The following is a 21,008-nucleotide window of genomic DNA, read 5'->3' as shown; positions in this document are numbered from 1 at the left end:
AAAATATTCTTATTTTCTTGAAATATAAATTACTTCAAATTAACAGACAATAACGTAATTGCATTGCAATCTTTATTATATATGATATATATTGCTTTTATTTAATATCTGAAAATAATATCTGAAAACATTTCAACTTACATGAACTTTGTAGAAATAATACTTTAGTGTATATCTTTATAAATATCTGAAAAGCGAAGCCATTTCTTGGAATTCAAGATTCCATTCGATGGGATCAGATGACCTTTGTAATGCATCGTTTCATCTTTTGTTGTCGTTTTATGTTCTCTTCGAGAAAAAGTAAAATCTCCACTCTACTTGTGACGACTATTTCTGTGTAATGTTTAATTGTCTTCAGGATTTTTTTTTTTTTAAATATAACCTTACAAAGAACATGAAATGCATTTTTCGATAGCTACTATTCAATTTCGATTGACAGATGTACTTCGTATTGTCTCACATATGCCTTGTATCGTATCCAGGGTGGTGTTTCTTCGTGAATAGTATTTCAACAGGTACGTGTTGCTTATGTACACTTTGTTTATAATCATTAGATTGTAAGCATTAGAAAACATATAGAAAATATAAGTAAATCATTGGTTCTAATCTTTAGAGAACAACAGAATATTATACGTCCGTGATTATTTCATAACCAGTAATCGAATTTGAAGCGTAAGACGTTTTAAAAATTACCAAAAGGCTCATAAAAATACCGAATTTAGAAAGTGCCTTATCGAATCATACCAAAAATGTAAAAGACATAGATGCAATAGAATTGGCAGATGAATTGGATGTTTTACTAGCTCTATTAATTGTGATTGAGCATCTATTTCCATTGAACAAGAGCTTGGCACAAATTTAGATTTCGAGGAAACTGTTAAAGAATGTGCAGGCGAGAAAGCTCGTAAAGTACATTTTTAACATTTTTTAGCAGTGCCTTTTCGTTTTCGTGAGTGAAAATAACGTTAAGTGAAACTATTGTAGTAATGTAAGTAAAATTAAAATATTTTAAACAAAATTAAAATTTAAAAACATTGGAAAATTTCTTCCCACTTCTAATAGGTAAGGTATTTCAAAAAAAAATTTTTTTCATTTTATGTAGGGGTGATAAGGGGCGTGAAATGCATGTCTTGTCCCGGGCGACTCTAGCGCCGGCCCCGCAGATAATAAAAAAGATAAATGACATAAAGTAACACGTGACATTTGATTCATGTCATTTGAAAGTGCACGAAGCCATTTATTAGGCTGTGTATAACAGATAATCTTTGATTAAACTGAGTACTACAAAGTAGATTACATCCAACGAATATACTTGTGTCATTCAATTTATAAAGCCCTGTTTAATGGAGGCTTCCGATAATTAATATATACTAATCTAACTAATAATGTGAGGATTACTACGAGAAATTCTAAAAATTTTCATCGATGCAAATTGACCTCAGCGCAGGATGAAGAGCTAAGTTTGGACTTCCTCCCATTCCGTACGTAGTGCGAGTGGCCGTACAAGCAGATTAAAAAGGTTGAGCTCCTTTCTATAGCACAAAACTTTGCGCGGATGCAAGAATCCCATACCTTGCCCATTTGATTCCATAAACAAAGTAGACAACTTCCTGTCTGTGAATATAAAAAAATCACCTTATATTTAGAGACATTAAATTATATCCGTATTCATTTGTTCACATTTTCAGCATTCCACTAGGATTTATGCAAGCAAAGAAGAATATAAAATCGTTAGAAGCAAATTATGGAAGAAATCGGTTTAGTAAAAAGGCAGGTAAAAAAGACCAAAAAGTCTCATTTTTTTTTCATTATTATAAGAATGAAATCATTTGAGTAAAATTATTATTAGTAGTAGTATTTATGTGGGCACTCCATGGAGTTCACAGACTCATCGCGGGAGACACTCTTTATCCATTAACACAGTACCCATCAAACATAAACTATTCACTGTTGGGTCGCTCTGGTAATCCATTCAGCTCATTCACCATTTCCCAAGAAAAGAACCTAGTCCGCACACCCTTACTGACCACACTGTTAAATAAATTCCAAGTGTGATAACTTGATAAATTTCTATCATATCCCCTGAACTCCGCCTGTTAGCTAAACTCTACAATCCATACACTCTCGATTTATCCTCATAGGGAACATTCCACAGACCTTTCACCAGCTGGGTCACTGGTTTCTGAATCCTCTCCACCACCTCCTGATCACCAAGAAATGCAGGTACCAAATCTCTGTACAGTAATCAAAATGCAACCGAATCATTGCCTTATATAGAGAGATAATAATCTCCCTACCTTATTTGCCAGTATGTTTTTCAACATCCAAGTAATCGATTCTTGAGAGACATGTGTGACATTAAATTTTGCCAAATATTTCAGTCTGAAACTAACAGATTATCCTCAGTGGCTTGACAGGAACAGTTTTTACAAGGTGGAATACAAACAATTGATCATTCAAAAGTAGAACGCGCCTCTTTATGTTATATTGCAAAGCATTAAAGAGAGGTAAATTTCATCAAAGTGATGAATAAATTATAGGTATTAATTCACAATTTCATATAACAGTCTTAATTTATAAATTCAATTAAAGATAACATTAGACTAATGTAAGAATTAAAGCTCTCAATTTTAAAAAAAAAATAATAAATTTAGTGTGTTTTCCGGATTAAACTTTTTCATATTTTTGACAAGCATATACAGTCATTTCGATTCAAGTTAGGGCGTTGAAGTAAGACCTCAGCACTCTTTTTGAATAGGCGTTCGAATTTATAGCGACATCTGTGTAGACAGCGAGTCTTGGACCAGAGAATGTTGTGACTTATCTTGAAATTAAATGTCTTCTCCGAAAACACTACACAGCATCTGTTCGATTCCTATAATCCACTCCATACAAGAATCAATACGTCGAGTTCCAATCCCATATATTTCCAGGATTTCAGAACCAATTTCAAGAATTCTGAAGAAATACGATTTAACAGCCCACTTATATCCCTATGAACAAAATATCCACATATTTCCGCTCTTCTAAAGATAAACATTCAACTATGTCTTTGCCTGGTGTATATCAAATTCCTTTTAACTGCATTCTGTCGTACTTTGGACAAACCGGACGCACTATAGAAAAAAAGAATGCAAGAACATCAATCATACATTCTTCACAACAAATCCGATAAGTCTGGATTGGCGCAGCACGGATAGAGACAAGCTACAACATTCTCTGGTCCAAGACTCGCTGTCTACACAGATGTCGCTATAAATTCGAACGCCTATTCAAAAAGAGTGCTGAGGTCTTACTTCAACGCCCTAACTTGAATCGAAATGACTGTATATGCTTGTCAAAAATATGAAAAAGTTTAATCCGGAAAACACACTAAATTTATTATTATTTTTTTTAAACTAAGACGTTTAATTCTTACATTAGTCTAATGTTATCTTTAATTGAATTTACAAATTAAGATTGTTATATGAAACTCTGAATTAATACCTATAATTTATTCGTCACTCTGATGAAATTTACCTCTCTTTAATGCTTAGCAATGTAACATCACGCGGCTCGTTCTATTTTTGAATCATCAATTGTTTGTATTCCACTTTGTAAAAATTGTTCGTATAAAGCCACCGAGGATAGTCTGTTAGTTTCAGACTGAAATATCTGGAAAGCATTAAAATATTCTTGTGTTAACGTGTTTATAATTCTTAATCCAAGCAATCGTCTGAGCTGTTTTGCCAACTCTCAATATGTCCTCGGAATTTCGAGTTTCTATCCACTATCACCCTCAGATCCCCAGTCTCATCATTTTCTGTAAACTGGTACCATCAATATGATACAGTGTGTAATCTTTTCATCCCAAAGTGCATTATCTTACATTTTACAACACTGAATTGACAACCATTCTCCTTTGCCCACACTGACAATCTATTTAAATCATCTTGTAAGATATCTACGTCACTTTTATGAACTCTTGCCCTCATTTAGTTTTGCATCATTGGCAAACAACTTAATGTCCCCCTTCAAATCTTCTGCTATATCATTAATGTACAAATTAAAAAGTAGTGGTCCTGATACAGAGCCGTGGAGGCGCTCCACTAGTCACCCTCATTCGCATTGATTCCACTCTACGATACATCACCCTCTGATGTATATCTATCAGCCATCCCCTATCATTGATCTGTAATTTGCATATGCATTCCCATTTGCACAACTTATGTAACAGATTTCATTGCAGTATTCTGTCAAATGCCTTTGCAAAGTCCAGCAGTATCATGAAGTAACCATTTTCTTTATTCAATTCTGCTGTCACCTTATTGTAAAATGTGAATAAATTAATAAGACAAGCCCTCCCCTTTATAAAGCCATGCTGTAAAAAATTGGCCTGTAATTTGCTACTTCTACCACGTTTATATAATGGAACTACCTCAGCCTCTTTCAACTCCCTTGGAACCTTGCCAGAGCTGAGACAGATTAAACAACTTCATCAAAGGCACTAACAGTTCACAATGTGAACTTCACATGCACATTTCTTGCAGCACACCAGCTGACATACCATCCATACCCACTGCTGTATTCACATAGAATTTATTCATGTACATGCCCTTGGGCATTTACACGAATTTTAAAATCCCCTTGGGCGCAGAGACACCCTTACATAATGTCATTATCTGCCGATTCAGATTCGAATCCTGGGCCACTGCATCCGGCTCTTCACAATTCCTGCACTCATACTTATCTGTCCCATGGGTGACTATTTACACACAGTCATTCCTATACTCACACTCATTTGTCTCAGTGGTGGCTAGCCACATGCTTGATTGCTTACCCCCTAATATTCCTAGATTCCCTGGTTCTGCACTTCCAACCTCGCACTGAACAACACTTTCTCCAAGCACTTAACTCCAAAACCATTTAAGTAGTCCGTCAGGCATATACAGGTCTTTACATCCATCAGATTCACTCCACAAAATATCTTAAGATGTTCCAAGAGAAACCTGTTGTGCCCACTCCCAATAAATCTGTATTGTAAATGGAAGAGATATACAGCGTCATGCGTAGCTTCTACTTACAAACTCGTTCGAGCTGAAAGGCATACAGGAAAATGCGGTGATGCTCACTAAAGTGTAAGGTAGAGTTGTAAGCTATCCTCACATTTTTATAATATATATGGTACACTACTCTTTACTCTTTGCAAATGATGCTGTCCTTTTAAATGACTGCCTGGTTGGTCGAGTTGTTAACATATTCATTCCACAAGTCACAGCTTCATCTTGGGCAAAGATGTTTGTGATTATCTTTAGGTGGAAGAAGAATTTCATTGTCCACTGAGAAACCACTGTTCCGCTTATTGGAGCCCTGAATTGGCTTAAACAAGTTCCATCTTTAGTGTCTAGAACTGGGTTCCCGAACCCAGGTAAAAATACATAAAATTAATAAACAAAATACAAAACAAATCCATAATCCAACCTACAGTATTAATGTGCTATAGATTTACACAACCCTTTCGTCTGGAGTAATATACAAGTAATAAAAATAAATATATTTGATGGAAAGTTTAGCCAAATTTAGTCAGAAAATCAGCAGTCAAAAATTAAACTATGAAATTAGACAACAGAAAACTCATTCGGATTCTCGATTGTGAATCTATAAAGACATTTTAGTATTTCGACATTCTTTTTTTCTGAACAGAGAAAATTAACTATGCCAATAGATAGCAAAATAAGCAAATCACGCGCAAAACTTTGTTTTGCTTACTTTGAAAAAGAATTAAAAACGAAGTATAAAATTTCTTGGCATCTGTAACGTATAATACATCTATGGTAAAAAAAAATTTTTCTACAACTTTCTCTCATCCAGAGATTTTTACTAAGAAGATCAAATACCTTTTTTCTTCTTGAATATGAGATATATATGATTTCTGCATTACTTGAACCTTGATAATTGAAGGGTACGGTTTGGGAAGATCGATCGTGAGATGCGGTGATTAATGATTAATATCCTTGGAGGGGTAATGGATGGCAATGCTGTGGCCAATGAAGTTCTAACTGAGGCTCGGCTATTGCTGTTACCCTCCTGCCATGATCAGAGCTTTAATTAATAGCTCAATAGCATCTTATCCTTACACTGTCCTCTACAGATAACGGGGAAGATGAAAAGCATTCTTGCTTCGCCCCTTTAAGCCAGTCGGGTCTGGCTCCCAATGAAGAGACCTTAATAAATGTGGAAACTGGTCTGGGTAGTGGTCCTTCCTATTATGTATTGCATTACACACACCTGAAAAGGGGGGGGGTATGCTTTGCATTATGGGATACATACTCAGGCAAGTGATATGAAGTCCTCTATATATATATATATATATATACCAGTAGCTCAGACGTGAATATGTTTCACGCGCAAAACTTGGTTTTGCTTACTTGGGAAAAGGATTAAAAACCAAGTATAAAATTTCTTGGTATCTTTAACGTGTGTGTGTGTATATATATATATATTATTGATGGGAAGTTTAGCAGTCGACTATACTTACTTTATATCATGAGTTTTAAACACCCTGCAGTTCTTTTATTTGTACTTGAATTGTTTGAAGACCAGAACTGAGCTCACAGTGCATGTTAGCTCTCTAATTATTTTAATAACAAGGAAACAGAATACTTCTTATGTAGTACTTGTGTAAATAATCACATAATGAATATCAAAGTGCTCTAAAAACGTAATAAACATTTGTTCGTTCATGATTACCTTTAACTATATTTGTTTCAACTTTATTTATCATTCATAAGGATTTGAATAAATGAGAAGAAATAATGAAAGCCATCATATTCTTGTTCTCGATAATCCAACTCATTGCAAACAAGGAGGAGAAAGTCAGGTAAGATATATTTCCTTCAAGAAAATTCTTTTTGGATAAAAAGTATGATTTTTCATTTAACGAGTAGTATGCAGAATACAAATAGTATTTTGGTACTACTTTATTACATCATAATTAAACCTGATTCTATACTGTAATAAAATTATTTTTCAATAATATTGGAAAATCAACCTAAAATAACTATTAATTAAAATGTATTTTAAAAAATATTCGTTTCAGAAGTAAATTAATACAGGTGATCCCAAGGAATTCTCAAGACTTAAGAATACTTGAAATACTAGAACATGATTCAAGGGTAAATATTTTCATTTCAGTTAACCCATTAAATGGCTAGTAACAGAACGCTTACAAAGAAGAAAAAATAATAACATACTAAAATGTATTAGAATTTCAAATAAAGTTACTTCGATGCACATTACCACATATTTGGATAATATCATATATATTGTTGGATTTGCCTTGTGTTTAATAAGATATTAACATAGTAAATTAACATCATAAAATTAATTTTAAAATATTAAAATCTTTAAGAAATTTAGAAATTCTAGCAAAATTTATTTATACACCACCATATACAGTATTTATATTATTATAGTCTTATAAATTTACTTTGGTAATATGGGAATGAATACGTGTAATTAATATCAACAAACAACCAATGAATAAAGGTGATTTTAATATTTACTGTCTAATGCAGTGGTCGCCAAAGGGGCCGATATGACATTCTTAGGGGTAGATTCGGGCTCAGGGGTCGATTGGGGGTCGACAAAAAAATATAAGAGATCATTGTATGGGTAATATTTAATTCGGTTAACTTGGATTACCTCCATGACAAAAGAAATGGAGGTAATGACAACGCAATTAAGAGTGAATCGTGGGATCAGTACCTCCATCTTATAGGTCCTATTCATGGACCTGTAAGATGGAAGAAGGTCATGAAAATAGTTACTGAGGCCAATAAAGTAGGCCAAAATTACGCATTTACCAATAAACGGGTGTTGGTGGTTCCTGCCGGCCGGCGCAGTGGGAGCGAGATTGCAACACGTGCGTGGTTCTTATTTACTGATACTTACAAGTATTCGATCCCAGTCTCATTTTAGCGCATCGACATACAAGTGAGCGTTAATGTTCTAAAATCCATCAACATACATATTATAATTCAATCATTATTCATTCACGAACTAAACTTCTCTATGTTGAAGAGTTGAGCAGCGCTGGTAGTAATACCAGTGATATTAATACCAGTCGTTTATTCATATCACTAGTAATACCAGTGATATTACTAGTGATAGTAATAGTAGTAGTAATAGTAATATAATAATATATACTATATTATGCATACAATAAACACTGTAACTATAAAATAAACAATCTAAAAACTCACATAAGCGTCTTTTTTTGCTTGTCCTATTATAATTACGTAATAGTAAAATATAGGGGGTCGATAACAAGTCAAGAAGGGGTCAACGGGCAAATAACTTTGGCGACCCCTGGTCTAATGTATTGTTTGATTATTTAAAACTTGTTAACTAATCATTTAATATTTATTATCTACTCATTATTTAATACAGAAAAATCTGATATGGCGGACACGTCGGTATCCACCATTGTCGGTATCTAAAATCATCTAACTCAGTGTTTCTTAACCAGGGGTGCGAGAAAGCATTCCTAGGGGTGCGAGCTGGAAAATATTCCAGCATATATTGACTAATTATTTAAATCACATTTTCTTTTTCCACGAAAGGTAAAAAGTTATGCAAAAAAGATATTTAAGATATATAATCTTTTAATCCATACAGAATTATTCTATTTCACCAAGAACCATTAAATATAAGTTATATTTTTTATTCGTTACATTTTAAGAAATTAAAAACCACTATGTTCAAAAAATATCTCCGAATGTACTGCTTCTCACAAATGCTCACGCATGCGGAAGTATCCAAGCTGAATGCACGCATACTTGCTGCGCATACACTCGCCATTGTCATGAGAAACATTTCGTTGTGTACAAACGTCAACAAAGTGGATCATATGACAAACGAATGCTATTTTTTTGTTTTACTGACAGTAATCAGTAAGTAAAGAACAACTGATTAAATTTTTTCTCTCGAATTTTGAAAAGTTTAGTAAGAACTAAAATTAACTTTTGTTTACACGTTATTTAAAAATTTTCTTAAGGAACCATGGCCAAATGCGTAGTTAAATAATATGTAAATATTAATTTATTATTTGTAGTAATTATTTGACATGTCAAAGATGCCAATGGAAAGACGATTATGTTGCTAACGGATTTACTTGTGCAACAGAGAACGGTACACAAAGACCACAAAAGCTGCAGGACATACATTGAACATCTTGAAGTCTAAGAAGGCACGATTCGATAGCAGCGGTACCATTACAAAATTTGATTCTGCGGTAGTTCAGAAGTCTTTGCTAGAAGCTTCTTATCAGGTGGCATATCTGTGAGTAAAGAAAAAAAAACTCATGCAATAGCTGAAGAATTGGTGGAACCATGTGCATTAGAAACTGCGAAAATTGTATTAGGTTCTGAAGCATATAAGAAAATTCAACAGATTCCATTATCAAACGATGTGATTCAATCACTCATTCAAGACATAATATAGTCATGATATTTTACTGCAAGTAGTCAAAACCAGTCCTCTGAAAATGTGCATTCAATTGGACGACCAGCAGTTGTGCAATACATAAAGAAAGAGGAAATTTTGGAAGAATTTTTATTTTGTGATCAACTGGAACTCACGTCAAAAGGAATTGATGTTTTTAATCACCTTAAAAATTTTTTCTTGAAACATCAAATACCAATGGATATGATTAGCTCAATATGTACAGATGGTGTACATGCGATGTTAGGAAAAATTCCGTTTTTTTTTTTTTCGCCATGCACTTGCATCAAGAACTTTGCCAGAAAACTTAAAATATTTAGCTACAGCAGTAAACATACACCCTCTCTCCAAAAATAAACCGAACTTTTCGAAAATAAAAGAAACTAGTGGCGCCAACTGTTGTATCTTTTTGTTGTCGAAAGCGGGAACCTTCATTAGTGTTGTGTCAACTGTATATGACATTTGTTTCAATAGAAGCCGAGCTATAGTGCCAAGAGTGACAGTGTGTGTTCACGAACGGTGGTAAAACGAGTCTCAAACAGAGAGCTGCGATTGACTTTTGTGTTAAACTTGGTAAAAGTTTTACGGAAACGCATCAAATTCTTCAAAAAGCGTACGGTGATGAATGCTTATCCAGTAATCAAATTTATGAGTGGCTTAAGCGATTTCAAACTGGTCGTGAGACGCTTGAGGACGATTTCATCAAAGAAAACATGAAATCGTCCGCGAGGTTGATTGAAGATGAATTGGGGATTCCAAAATCAACTGTGCACAGCAATTTGACCGAGAGTTTGGGCCTTCGTAAATTGAATTCGCGATTTGTTCCCATAAGTTGACCGACGACCAAAAAATGTATCGAATTGAACACTGCAAGGACCACATTAAAACCGCTCGTAAGGACTCAAACTTCCTTGAAACAATCGTTCTGGTGACGAAATGTGGTGTTTTGAGTATAAGCCCGAAACAAAGCGCCAGAGGGCTGAATGGAGACTACCAGAAGAGGGGCATCGGGAAAAAAGTCGCTTAGAGAAATCAAAATAAAGACAATGCTGAATTGTTTCTACGATTCCAAGGGCATTATCCAAAAGAATTCGTTCCGCCTGGCCAAACGGTCAATGGTAAGTTTTAGGTCGAAGTTTTGAAGCGATTGATAGCGAGAATTCGTCGCGTACGGCATGAATATCGTGACGATCGACCGTTCGTCAAAACACACTGTCACTCTTGGCACTATAACTTCTAATGAAACAAATTTCATAAACAGTTGATACAACACTAATGAAGGTTTCCGCTTTCGACAACAAAAAGATACAACAAGTGACGCCACTAATTTCTTCTATTTTCGAAAAGTTCGGTTTCTTTTTGGACAGGGGGTGTAGTATTCGAGCACGGGCACTTAATCATTGTATCTTTAGTGTTTTTTGCGAAGAAATCGGTGCTAACCATAGTGTGCTTCTTTTTCACACTGACATAAAATCGCTCTCCAAGGGACGTATGCTTAGAAGGGTTTTTGAAATGCGCGAGGAAATTTCTTACTAACCCAAATTGTAATTTAGGTCAAGAATTTGAAAGCAGAGATGCAGTAGTTCGATTAGCCTGTTTCGCTTGATATTTTCGCTTACCTAATGAATTAAATATAGGCAATGCAAGGGTATGGTAAGAGCATAATAACAAGTAGTGAAAAATTATTTGCTTTTATTGAAAAACTAAAAAAACTTGGATACGTCGAGTTGAAAATGGTAAATTTGCAAACTTTCCCTTGCTTGACGAAATTGTTCTGGAAAATGAAAAAATCACAATTTTAGCTGAAATTGTAATACATTTGCAACAATTGCTTAATTGATTCTTTTCATGGATATTTTTTCAAGTGAGATATTGGCAAAGAGCAGAGGTGGATATTGGATCCATTTCTTTTTTGATCTTAATTCTATAAACGATGGTAGTTTAATAAAAGACGATCTTATTGAAATGCGAGCCAGTGCACGTATTCAGATGGAATTTGAAAAAAAATTGATTTACATCAATTTTGGTGTACTCAGAACCATTTTCACTACTGGCGAAGGCAGCATTGCAGACATTTCTACCATTTGCTACCACCTATCTTTGCGAAATAGGATTTTCATCACTTTTGTACATAAAAACAAAAACCCGAAATCGCTTAATGCAAGTGATGATATGCGCGTAGTAGTCCTTTCGAAAAAAGGAACCTCGCTTTCAAAATATTATTATGAAAAAGAAACAACAAATTAGTCACTAAAAATTGATATGTTATTTTGATTTTATATTGATACATACTGTATATGTATGTATTTTTCAATAAATTGTTTTGCAATAAATTTTCTTATCTAACAAATAAAAAACACATTTTTCAAGGGGGTGCGAGAATGTAAATTGAAGTTTACTAGGGCGCGGGCCAGTAAAAAAGGTTAAGAACCACTGGTCTAACTGGATCCCTTGATTCGCTTATAACTGGAATATTATTAATGAAAAAATGTGAATCTAAACGTATTAATATATCATAAAGTTATTCCAAAAAATACCAACAGATCTCAAGAAATGAGTTTTCTTTATCACAGCTTGACTTCTGGAATAAGCCCGAAATTAATAAGAAGGTCATGATTCGTTTAACAGCCATTGCAACTGGCAGTACAGAGGCGACCTTAAAAATAAAAAAGATACCCTTCGAAGTCATCTTGGAAGATGTTGAACGGTAAGAGAGTCTGTTTTTAATTATTATTATTTTTTTTAAAAAAGCCGCGAATTTTCATTTTTTTTAATCAAGATGTATTTTTATACATACATACATACATACATACATACATACATACATCTTCAAGGCCCACCTTTCCTAATTGGGTTGTGGGGGCAACAGCTGCAAGAGGAACTTCCAATGGTCACGATCCTCTGCCACCAAGCTCAGGTGTTCTGGTGGGATTCCCAAACGTGTCCACCCAAGGTTTTGGATATAATCTATCCAGCGAGTCCTTGGCCTTCCACGTGGCCTCCCACCCACTGGCTTGGCAAAGAGCGCCTGCTGAGGGAGCCTCTCTTGTGGCATTCTGACCAGGTGCCCGTACCAACGTAACTGTGATCTCTCAACACGGAGAAGCAACGGTTGAGTATTGAGGGTTTCCCGAATTGCAGAGCTTCTGACTCTGTCGAGTCTTGTCAGCCCCGCAACCCCTCGAAGGAACTTCATTTCAACCGCTTGGATTCGTGTCCGCATTCTTTCGGTCATTACCCAACTCTCATGACCATAGGTGAGGATGGGGACATAGACTATATTGAAGACAGCCAGCTTTGCCTTCTGGCTTAACTCCCGCTTCAATACTACCGAACGGCCAAGCTCCCGCAATATTGAGTTTGCTAAGCCAATTCGAGTATCTAGCTCTACGTCCCATTTTCCATCATTCGTGAATATGGACCCAAGGTATTTAAACTTCTCCACCTGCCTCATTGGGACTCCACTTACATGTAGAGTGCACTGGGATGGTCGTCTTGAGACCACAAATGTTTCAGTTTTGGCCGCCCTGATGTTCATTCCGGCGTCTGCACAAACAGCTACAAACCTATCCAGGGTCCGCTGGAGGTCATCTGTGGAAGAGCTAAGCAGAAGTAGGTCATCTGCAAAAAGCAAACGTCCAATGCTACATCTTCTAATTCTGACACGCTCACTGCCTCGGCTGTGCCTATCAATCCAGTCCATAAATATTATGAAAAGGAGGGGTGACAGAACACACCTTTTGCGGAGGCCAACGGAGACTGTGAAAGGTTCCAACTTTGTGCTGTTTACCCTGACACAAAACTCTGGGCATTCGTACAGGGACTTGATGGCAGCTAATAGTTGGCCATCCACTCCATACTCCTGTACTACTTGCCAAAGTTTATCCCAAGGATCCGGCTTCTCCAAGTCCACAAAACATGTGTAGACATTCTTGGCATATTCCTAAGATTTCTGAAAGACTTGCCTTAAAGTGAAGATTTGGTCAGTTGTGCTTCTACCAGGACGAAAGCCACATTGTTCTTCCTGGAACTTTGATTCAACTATGCTCCTGCACCGTCTTTCCAAGCACCATACACTTTCACAGGCAGGCTGAGTAGAGAGATGCCACGATAATTACTGCAATCATTCTGGTCTCCCTTCTTGAAGACTGGTATTATTATTATGCCTGTCTGCCACTGCTTTGGTGCTCTCCCAAATATCCAAGCAGCCTGACACAGTCAGCCAGAGAACACCGTTTCGATTTAAGGCTTTTAGGATTTTGGGCCGAATTTCATCATCGCCAGCAGCCTTGCCCGATTTTAGCGATTTTATTGCTAAATGGACCTCTTCTGCTGTGAGACTAGTCATTGCCCCGATCTGCACCTCTTGGATATCCACAACTGCTGGGGCACTCGGGTTAAGAAGGCTCTCGAAGTATTCCCTCCATCTGTTGAGGATATCCTTCTCGGTTGTTAAAAGTGCACCATCAGAGGCCTTATTTGCTCATGCTGCGCACGATTTCCTCCCTCGAAAGCGGCGGATGGTCTGCCAGAATACTTTGTTTGCATTTGCATAAGATGAGTCTAATCTTTCTCCAAAGGATTCCCAAGCCTTCTGCTTTGCTGTCTTTTCTGCCTCAGCAGCAGCTTTTCGTGCCTCAGCATACTTCAAATGCATCTCAGGTGAACTGACCCTAAGCCATGTTAGGTAGGACTCCTTTTTTTGCCCGAACAGTTTTTTGGACTTCTTGGTTCTATCAAGGTGTCCTTTTCTCACTGCCCGTTGCCACCCCGAGCCGCTTTCTGCCACAGCATGAGAGTGCAGAAGCAGTGACAGCTGTTTTGAACAGCTTCCACTCCTACTCAACATCTGCAGTATGCTTGGGAATCTCTTTGAACCTGGAGGAAATGTCATCTGCAAAATTCTTCCTCACAGCCTCATTTTCCAATGCCTCCCGTTTCACGCGGTATAGCTTCTTAGGCCTACCAACGTTGATGGCAGCATCTAGTTTCTGAAGCCGTAGAGTGCCACAACAAGGTGATGGTGGTCAGTTGAGAGTTCTGCCCCTCTTCTCACACGAACGTCCAATACTGAGGAAAATAGGTCTGCTGAGACTATAAAGAAGTCAATCAGAGACCTTTGTTCTAGCGTATTCCTATACTAGGTATACTTATGGACTTCTCGGTGCTGGAAGAAGGTATTCATTATGGACAAGCTGTTAGTACATTAGAAGTCCAATAATTTCAACCCATCCGGGTTAAGGTCAGGGGCGCCGTTCCTCTCAACCACACCCCTCCATCTGTGGTCATCTATTCCAACATGTGCATTGAAGTCATCCATTAGCAAGACTGATTCCATGTCTGCCACCCTGTCAAATGCAGCATCCACTTCCTCTAGGAAGGCAGAGTATTCTGACTCCAGATTAGATGCATAGGCTTGCACCACAGCCAAATCATGGTTTTTCATCTGAAGCCTTAACACACATACCCATCCCCCAGTGGGATCCACTCAGCAACACAGTCTGACAGCTGGAAACTTGTGAGTATCCCCACACCCGCCTGAGCAGACACTGTCCTGCTCACACCAGAGTAGTAGAGCTTCCACCCCTTATCCAGGTCGACAGTTCCAGAGCCTCTCCTCTTGGTCGAAGAAAGCCCGACTAAGTCTAGCTGGTAGCGCTTGGCGTACTCGACCAGTTCCAACTCCTTCCCTGTCAGAGAGAAGATGTTCCAGTTGCCTAAAGCCATAGTCTGGTGCCGTTGTCGTTGCCATTTCCGTCCTTTTGAAGAACCATTTCTTTGCGCTGCCCCTAAACACCTCTTCAAACGGGTAGCGGGCCCATTGATGGAGTTTCCACTAGCAGAGTGCTGAGGAGTGGTGTCTAAGGGAGACTGTAACATGTTTTTCGGATGGGTCCCTCTGCTTAAAACCCGAACGCGTCCCTTGGTAACCCGCGCAACGAACAATGCGGTATGAACATTTTTTGATGGCCTGATAATGTTACAGTGTTTGATAATGTCCTGTTAGCTTAAGACGAAATGACACAGCAAAATAGGAAAGATTCCCCTCGAATACTCTAATAGCATTCGGGGGTAGGAGCAAGAAGAGAAGAAAGAAAGAAGCAAGGGAGGAAGAGGAGGGACCAGTCTACAGATAATATCACAGATATATATTACATGAAGTAAGGCATGGTCCAGCATCAGGTACCTCGGGTTTGCCACGCCCGTACTCACTAAAGTGAGCCCCTGTGGCATATTGAATAAAAATGTATTTTTATTCAATTTGAATTGAAATATTTCATGTGAAAATAGGCAAACTTTTATCTAAAATGAAGTGAAATATATATGCAAATATATGTTATATTTTTTGTTGCTGTTGTTGTTCGCATCTGGAATTAGAATAAAATTTGTGGCAAATTGTAGTATTGTTACGAATTCTACGAATCTAGAATACAGAGAATGGCTATCCGATCAACCTTTGTAATCATACAGACTTATTTTATTATAGAAATTCATTCCTTTTTGAAACTGAGAATCTGCTAAGAGAGACTTTCCTCTCAAATGTCAAATGATTCCTAAGGTTATGAAAATTTGATATAAAAAATAAACATCAGATGGCGAAACTATCGCCATAGGAATCCGAGATACAATATGGAATATAGAGGTTTTCGGAATGATGAAATATTCAAAATGGGAAAATAAGTATATACAGTAAGTAGGTTTTCATTAAAATCCACTTACTGTATACCTTTTTTTCCTTATAACAATAAAAATTAATGATTAACACGCGAAAAATTTTCGAATAATAAAAACACATTAGCAAACACTATAGAAATGTGTAGCTCATCAGCAGTAAACCATTTGTGAACTACAACTTTTGTCGGACACTTTAACACCTGCAGCGATAAATTGAGCAACCATAAAGAGATAAATTAATATGATTACGTTACACCTTTTTTCACTTATTATTTGGCATATTTCACTTATTAATACAGTTAATTTTTTTTATATATAACGGCATTTCAGCTACAAATTATAATTTAGTTTCTTACTATACTCTTTCTTACTGTAGAATTGCCATAAAGTATAATTTATTCACCTTTTCATTTTCTTATAATTCATTCATTCGCACTGTGTGTGTGTGTGTGTGTGTGTGTGTGTGTGTGTGTGTGTGTGTGTGTGTGTGTGTGTGTGTGTGTGTGTGTGTGTGTCCTAAAAGAAAAGCTCTTCTCAACTTTGTCTGGTTAATACTACTACTACTAATAATAATAATACGAAAAAATAGGAGTATAAATGGAAATATTATTTGTTTTTATATTTTAACGAGCTGTAAGGAAGAAACGAGTAAATTTATACTTAGCTTGCATTTTCAGCGAACCTGATGAAAAATTTTTAGAAAAATTCGCATCGCATGTGGATGATGAGAAATTCTTTCTTAATGAGTACCACCAATACGACGAGGTAATTTTCTAGAATATTTTACAAAAATAAAGGAATGAAATATAAGAATCATTTCATTTACATTAGTCATCGAAAGCAATTTAACTTTTAAAAATTACGTACTACTGATCCATTGCTGTCTTAAATATATATATATATTCAGTATAGAATGTTAAGCAAATATAAATATGTATAGATATTAAATATACTAATATAAGTAAATAACATTATTATATACTTATATAATAATATAAGTATATATATTGTTTGGAAAGAATTCAACGGACACCCCTATCGGCAAGGTGCATCGGGCCATGTAATGAGACACGTGTTTGAGTGAAATGGCTGCAAGAAAGGAACTTACAGAGTTTGAAAGAGGCGTTGTGATAGGATGCCATGTTGCAGGATGTCTGTATGTTCGGCAAACTGTTGAAAAATTCGGCCATCCTCAGTCAATCGCCAGTGTTACTGAGATGGATGCACATGGGAACTCATTACATGCCTACAGGACAGGAAGAATGGTCCACATTTTTCAATCGATGGCTATCATACACTTGTGGAAAGTATGCCAATAGAATTGCTGCAATCATCGCAGCTAAAGGAGGTCCTACATTTTATTAAAGTGGGCACCGTGGCTGCATGTTCCTTACTCTACGGTGACCCTTAATTTCTTTTCAAGCAGTGTATCCTGTCGAAGAAAATGTCCTTTTAAAACTAAGCGAATTATTTGTAATGATATTACAGGATTTCAAGGACAATAAAGGCAATGATTACAGGGCGATTGTCAGAACACACACAAACAAACACACACACACACATACACACACACACACACACACACAGAGAGAGAGAGAGAGAGAGAACGATATTAATTAGAGAGATTGCGTGAATAAATACGAATGTCCGCTTGCAAATAAAAATTACTTTATTTCTTCAAAATTAAGGAAAAAATTACTTCCAAATAAATACTTTTTAAAGAAATTTTATTTTAATTATACTAATAATTAATTAAAATGTCAGTTAAATTTAAAAAGGTATTTGGTTATTGTATTTATTTAGTGTAGTACTAAAAATTAAATTTTCACTATTTAAAAATGTTTTTCAGCTAATTGCATTCATGAAACTTATGGAGAAAAGATATCCCAATCTTGCATCTTCTCACCAAATTGGATACTCACATTATAACAGATCAATTATAGGTTTGAAGGTAAAGTAATGACAGTATTGTATATTACAGTACGAAAGGCAAATTTTTAAACATTGTCAATCTACATATTAATCAAAAATATCTATATTTATGCTGAATAAATTTTATCAAGTTGGTTGGTCAATAAAATATTAACCAACAAACTTCTGATATTGATCAGAAGTTTGTTGGTTTACACAATGTTAAATATTGTGTAAACCAGTAGGATATATTTCCAGTAACACGCTTCCTTAATGTCATTGCTTCTACTTTTTTTATGCAGATTGGTGCCGAAGAGAATAAACCAGTTGTTTGGATTCAAGCAGGGATGCACGCACGAGAATGGATTTCAGTCTCAACAAGCGTGTTTATTATGCATGAATTAATAACTAAATACTTCATCGGCGATAGAATCCGGAACCTTATAGATACTTTTGAGTGGAGGATATTTCCTTCACTTAATCCTGATGGATACGTTTATTCTTGGAATACGGTAAGATTCTACTGATGCCGAATTAATTGAATAATTAGCATCACTGATAGGATAATTTTATTATCTTTACAAAAAATTCTATGTACTCGGAAAAATTTAAGCAACAATACTATCTTTGTTACAAATTAGGGATTTGGGAGTGTTGGTGGATAGGGAGTTGAAGTTTAGGGGGCACATCACAAAAGTGGCTAAATCAGCTCATCAAATCACTTGGTTGATGAAAAATACTTCGACGAGTAGAGACAAACAGGTTATTGTTCCTCTGTATCGACTTGATAAGACCCCACCTAGACTACTGTGCCCAAAGTTTGACGCCAGGGTTTCTTCTTGATGGGGAGGAGGTGGAGAGGATCCAGAGACGAGTAACCAAGATGATAGCAGGTCTATGGAATGAAGATCTTATGAGAACAGGTTTAAGATTTGTGGGTTGCAGAAATTGGTTGATAGGCGGAAAAGGGGAGATATGATTGAGACATTCAAATTACTGAAGGGTTTCTATAAGATTAATTTAGAAGATATTTTTGAGAATAGGACTGGTGGTGGTGGGAGAACTAGGGGCCATCCATGGAAGCTGGGCAAGAGTGTGGTTAGCAAGGGTGTTAGAGCTAGGATTTTTACTTGGAGAGTGGTGAATGAGTGAATAAGCTGACAGAGTCTGTTGTGAGTGCCATAACTGTAAATCTGTAAATGAGTTCAAGGCGAAGTATAATAGATACTGTGTGAATGTTGAATAGTTGTTCTCGACATGATGTTAGGGCCTCCTTCGATGAGTCTAAGGACTCCTTGGAGTTGTCTGTACTACTACTACTACTAATAATAATAATAATAAATTCCGTAGCGATAATAATTTATAGTTTCAATGCTAAACAGTAAGCAATATTGTTTTGTTTTGTTTTTGCATTTTATATTTTGTTTTAACATTTTTTAAAATTTTAATTTATTTATACTAGTTTATTCTTAAACAATACTAAGAACAATAAAATAGTAATATTTTCTCGATAAAACAAATACTTGTTTATAGCTTCCAATATTGAGACCACATACCTTTTTTGTTCAAATAATTAAAATATTACAGTAACAAATTGAATTAATAATAAGATATAAATAAATAAGGAAATGCAGAAATATATGAAACGTCAGAAACTTTTATGAAGAGAGCAGGATTGAAATATCCTATTTATGTTTTTTTGGTGCTCCTTTTTGGATAGTAAGTTATCCTTTGTTACTGTTCTTTTTATGTTAATTTCATGGTGTATGAGAAACCACGAACATCCCATATTGGTCAAGAATCTTGCACAATGTAAAACACATAAACTGTAAATCATGGTAGGATGTTGAGCGGTGTCGATATGAGATGTTCTTCCTCTATATCTTGTTATAGGACCTAATTGCGTAAAGAGTTGTGGTGGATCGTATGCAATATTTTCTCTATTTTTATAATAAGCTTATAAGCATCATTGAAATACAGTCATCCCTCGACTTACGTCCGTTCGAGTTACGTCCTCTCGAAGATACGTCCGTGATCCCATAAGGGAATAAATAACATTTTCGTCTATACCCTCGAACAAGACGCAAGCGAGCGTAAGATAAAGCATGCACAGTGGCAACAGCGTTTTCAGCGGCAACCTCCCTCGGCAATCGGCACGTGTCTTCAACAGTTCCTCTGTTGGTTTTTTGTTTGAGAAATGGGTTATTTGTGTCAATATTTCGCGATGTTTTGTGTAACATGGCCCCTACACGCCCAATCAAAAAACCTAGTGAAGAATCACAGAAAAATATGGGTGGGGGTGGGGGTCTTGAAACGAAGATACAAGTTATAAAGCAACATGAAGCTGGTAAGCCCGTCAATATGATCGCACATGACTTCGGATGGTCTCATTCTGCCGACCATTTTGAAAAATAAGGATAAAATCGTAGAAGCCGTGAAAGGATCTGCTTCCATTAAATCGACGATAGTGACGAAGCAACGACAAGGTCCTAGCGGTGATATGGAAAAGCTACTTGCATCACGGATAGAGGACCTGAACCAAAAGCGCGTATCCCCTTAGAACTGCGACCATAACCGCTAAGGCACTAAGTCTCTTCTTCATGTTGAAGGAGAAAGCGGAACCCGAATATGACTACGAATTCAAGACTTCTTCCAATTGGTTCATGAGATTCAAGCAGCGTTTTGCGCTGCATAATGTGAAAATGTATGGGAATCTGAAAGTGCTGAGAAGGCTGCCAAGGAGTCTGTGGAAAATTGGATAAAATTATTACGGAGGAAAATTATTTGCCACAGCAAATATTTAATATGGATGAGACGTCCTTGTTTTGGAAAAAAATGCTCGAGCGGACATTCATACACAAAAAGCTAAAATCTATACCTAGTTTCATATCTTAATGCCCGTATTAAGATTTTGTTACGGTTAATGCGGTTGGATATAA

At 36.3% G+C, this 21,008-nt stretch overlaps 1 protein-coding gene across 3 annotated transcripts in view; it reads left to right on the top strand.

Annotated features, from left to right (window-relative positions):
- The first annotated feature begins 321 nt into the window (after positions 1-321).
- Positions 322-21,008, top strand: part of LOC150103292 (carboxypeptidase B-like) — a 34,472-nt gene continuing 13,785 nt past the window's right edge. Inside the window, exons 1-7 of one of the 3 annotated variants that reach the window (XM_090397743.1) lie at positions 322-515; positions 6,771-6,859; positions 7,079-7,154; positions 12,057-12,190; positions 16,836-16,923; positions 18,008-18,109; positions 18,372-18,581. In XM_090397743.1, coding sequence (XP_090253869.1) covers positions 6,795-6,859; positions 7,079-7,154; positions 12,057-12,190; positions 16,836-16,923; positions 18,008-18,109; positions 18,372-18,581 — 675 coding nt within the window. In that variant the 5' untranslated portion in view covers positions 322-515; positions 6,771-6,794. Of the gene's footprint in view, positions 516-1,624; positions 1,775-6,770; positions 6,860-7,078; positions 7,155-12,056; positions 12,191-16,835; positions 16,924-18,007; positions 18,110-18,371; positions 18,582-21,008 lie in introns of those variants that run through there. The other 2 variants (XM_090397745.1, XM_090397744.1) reach the window with 2 other exon arrangements.

Source organism: Typopeltis vanoorti, chromosome 9, assembly GCF_054136105.1.
Source record: "Typopeltis vanoorti isolate ZY-2024b chromosome 9, IOZ_Tvanoo_1.0, whole genome shotgun sequence".
Lineage (NCBI taxonomy): Eukaryota > Metazoa > Arthropoda > Arachnida > Uropygi > Thelyphonidae > Typopeltis > Typopeltis vanoorti.
This window is presented reverse-complemented; position numbering and strand designations above follow the sequence as displayed.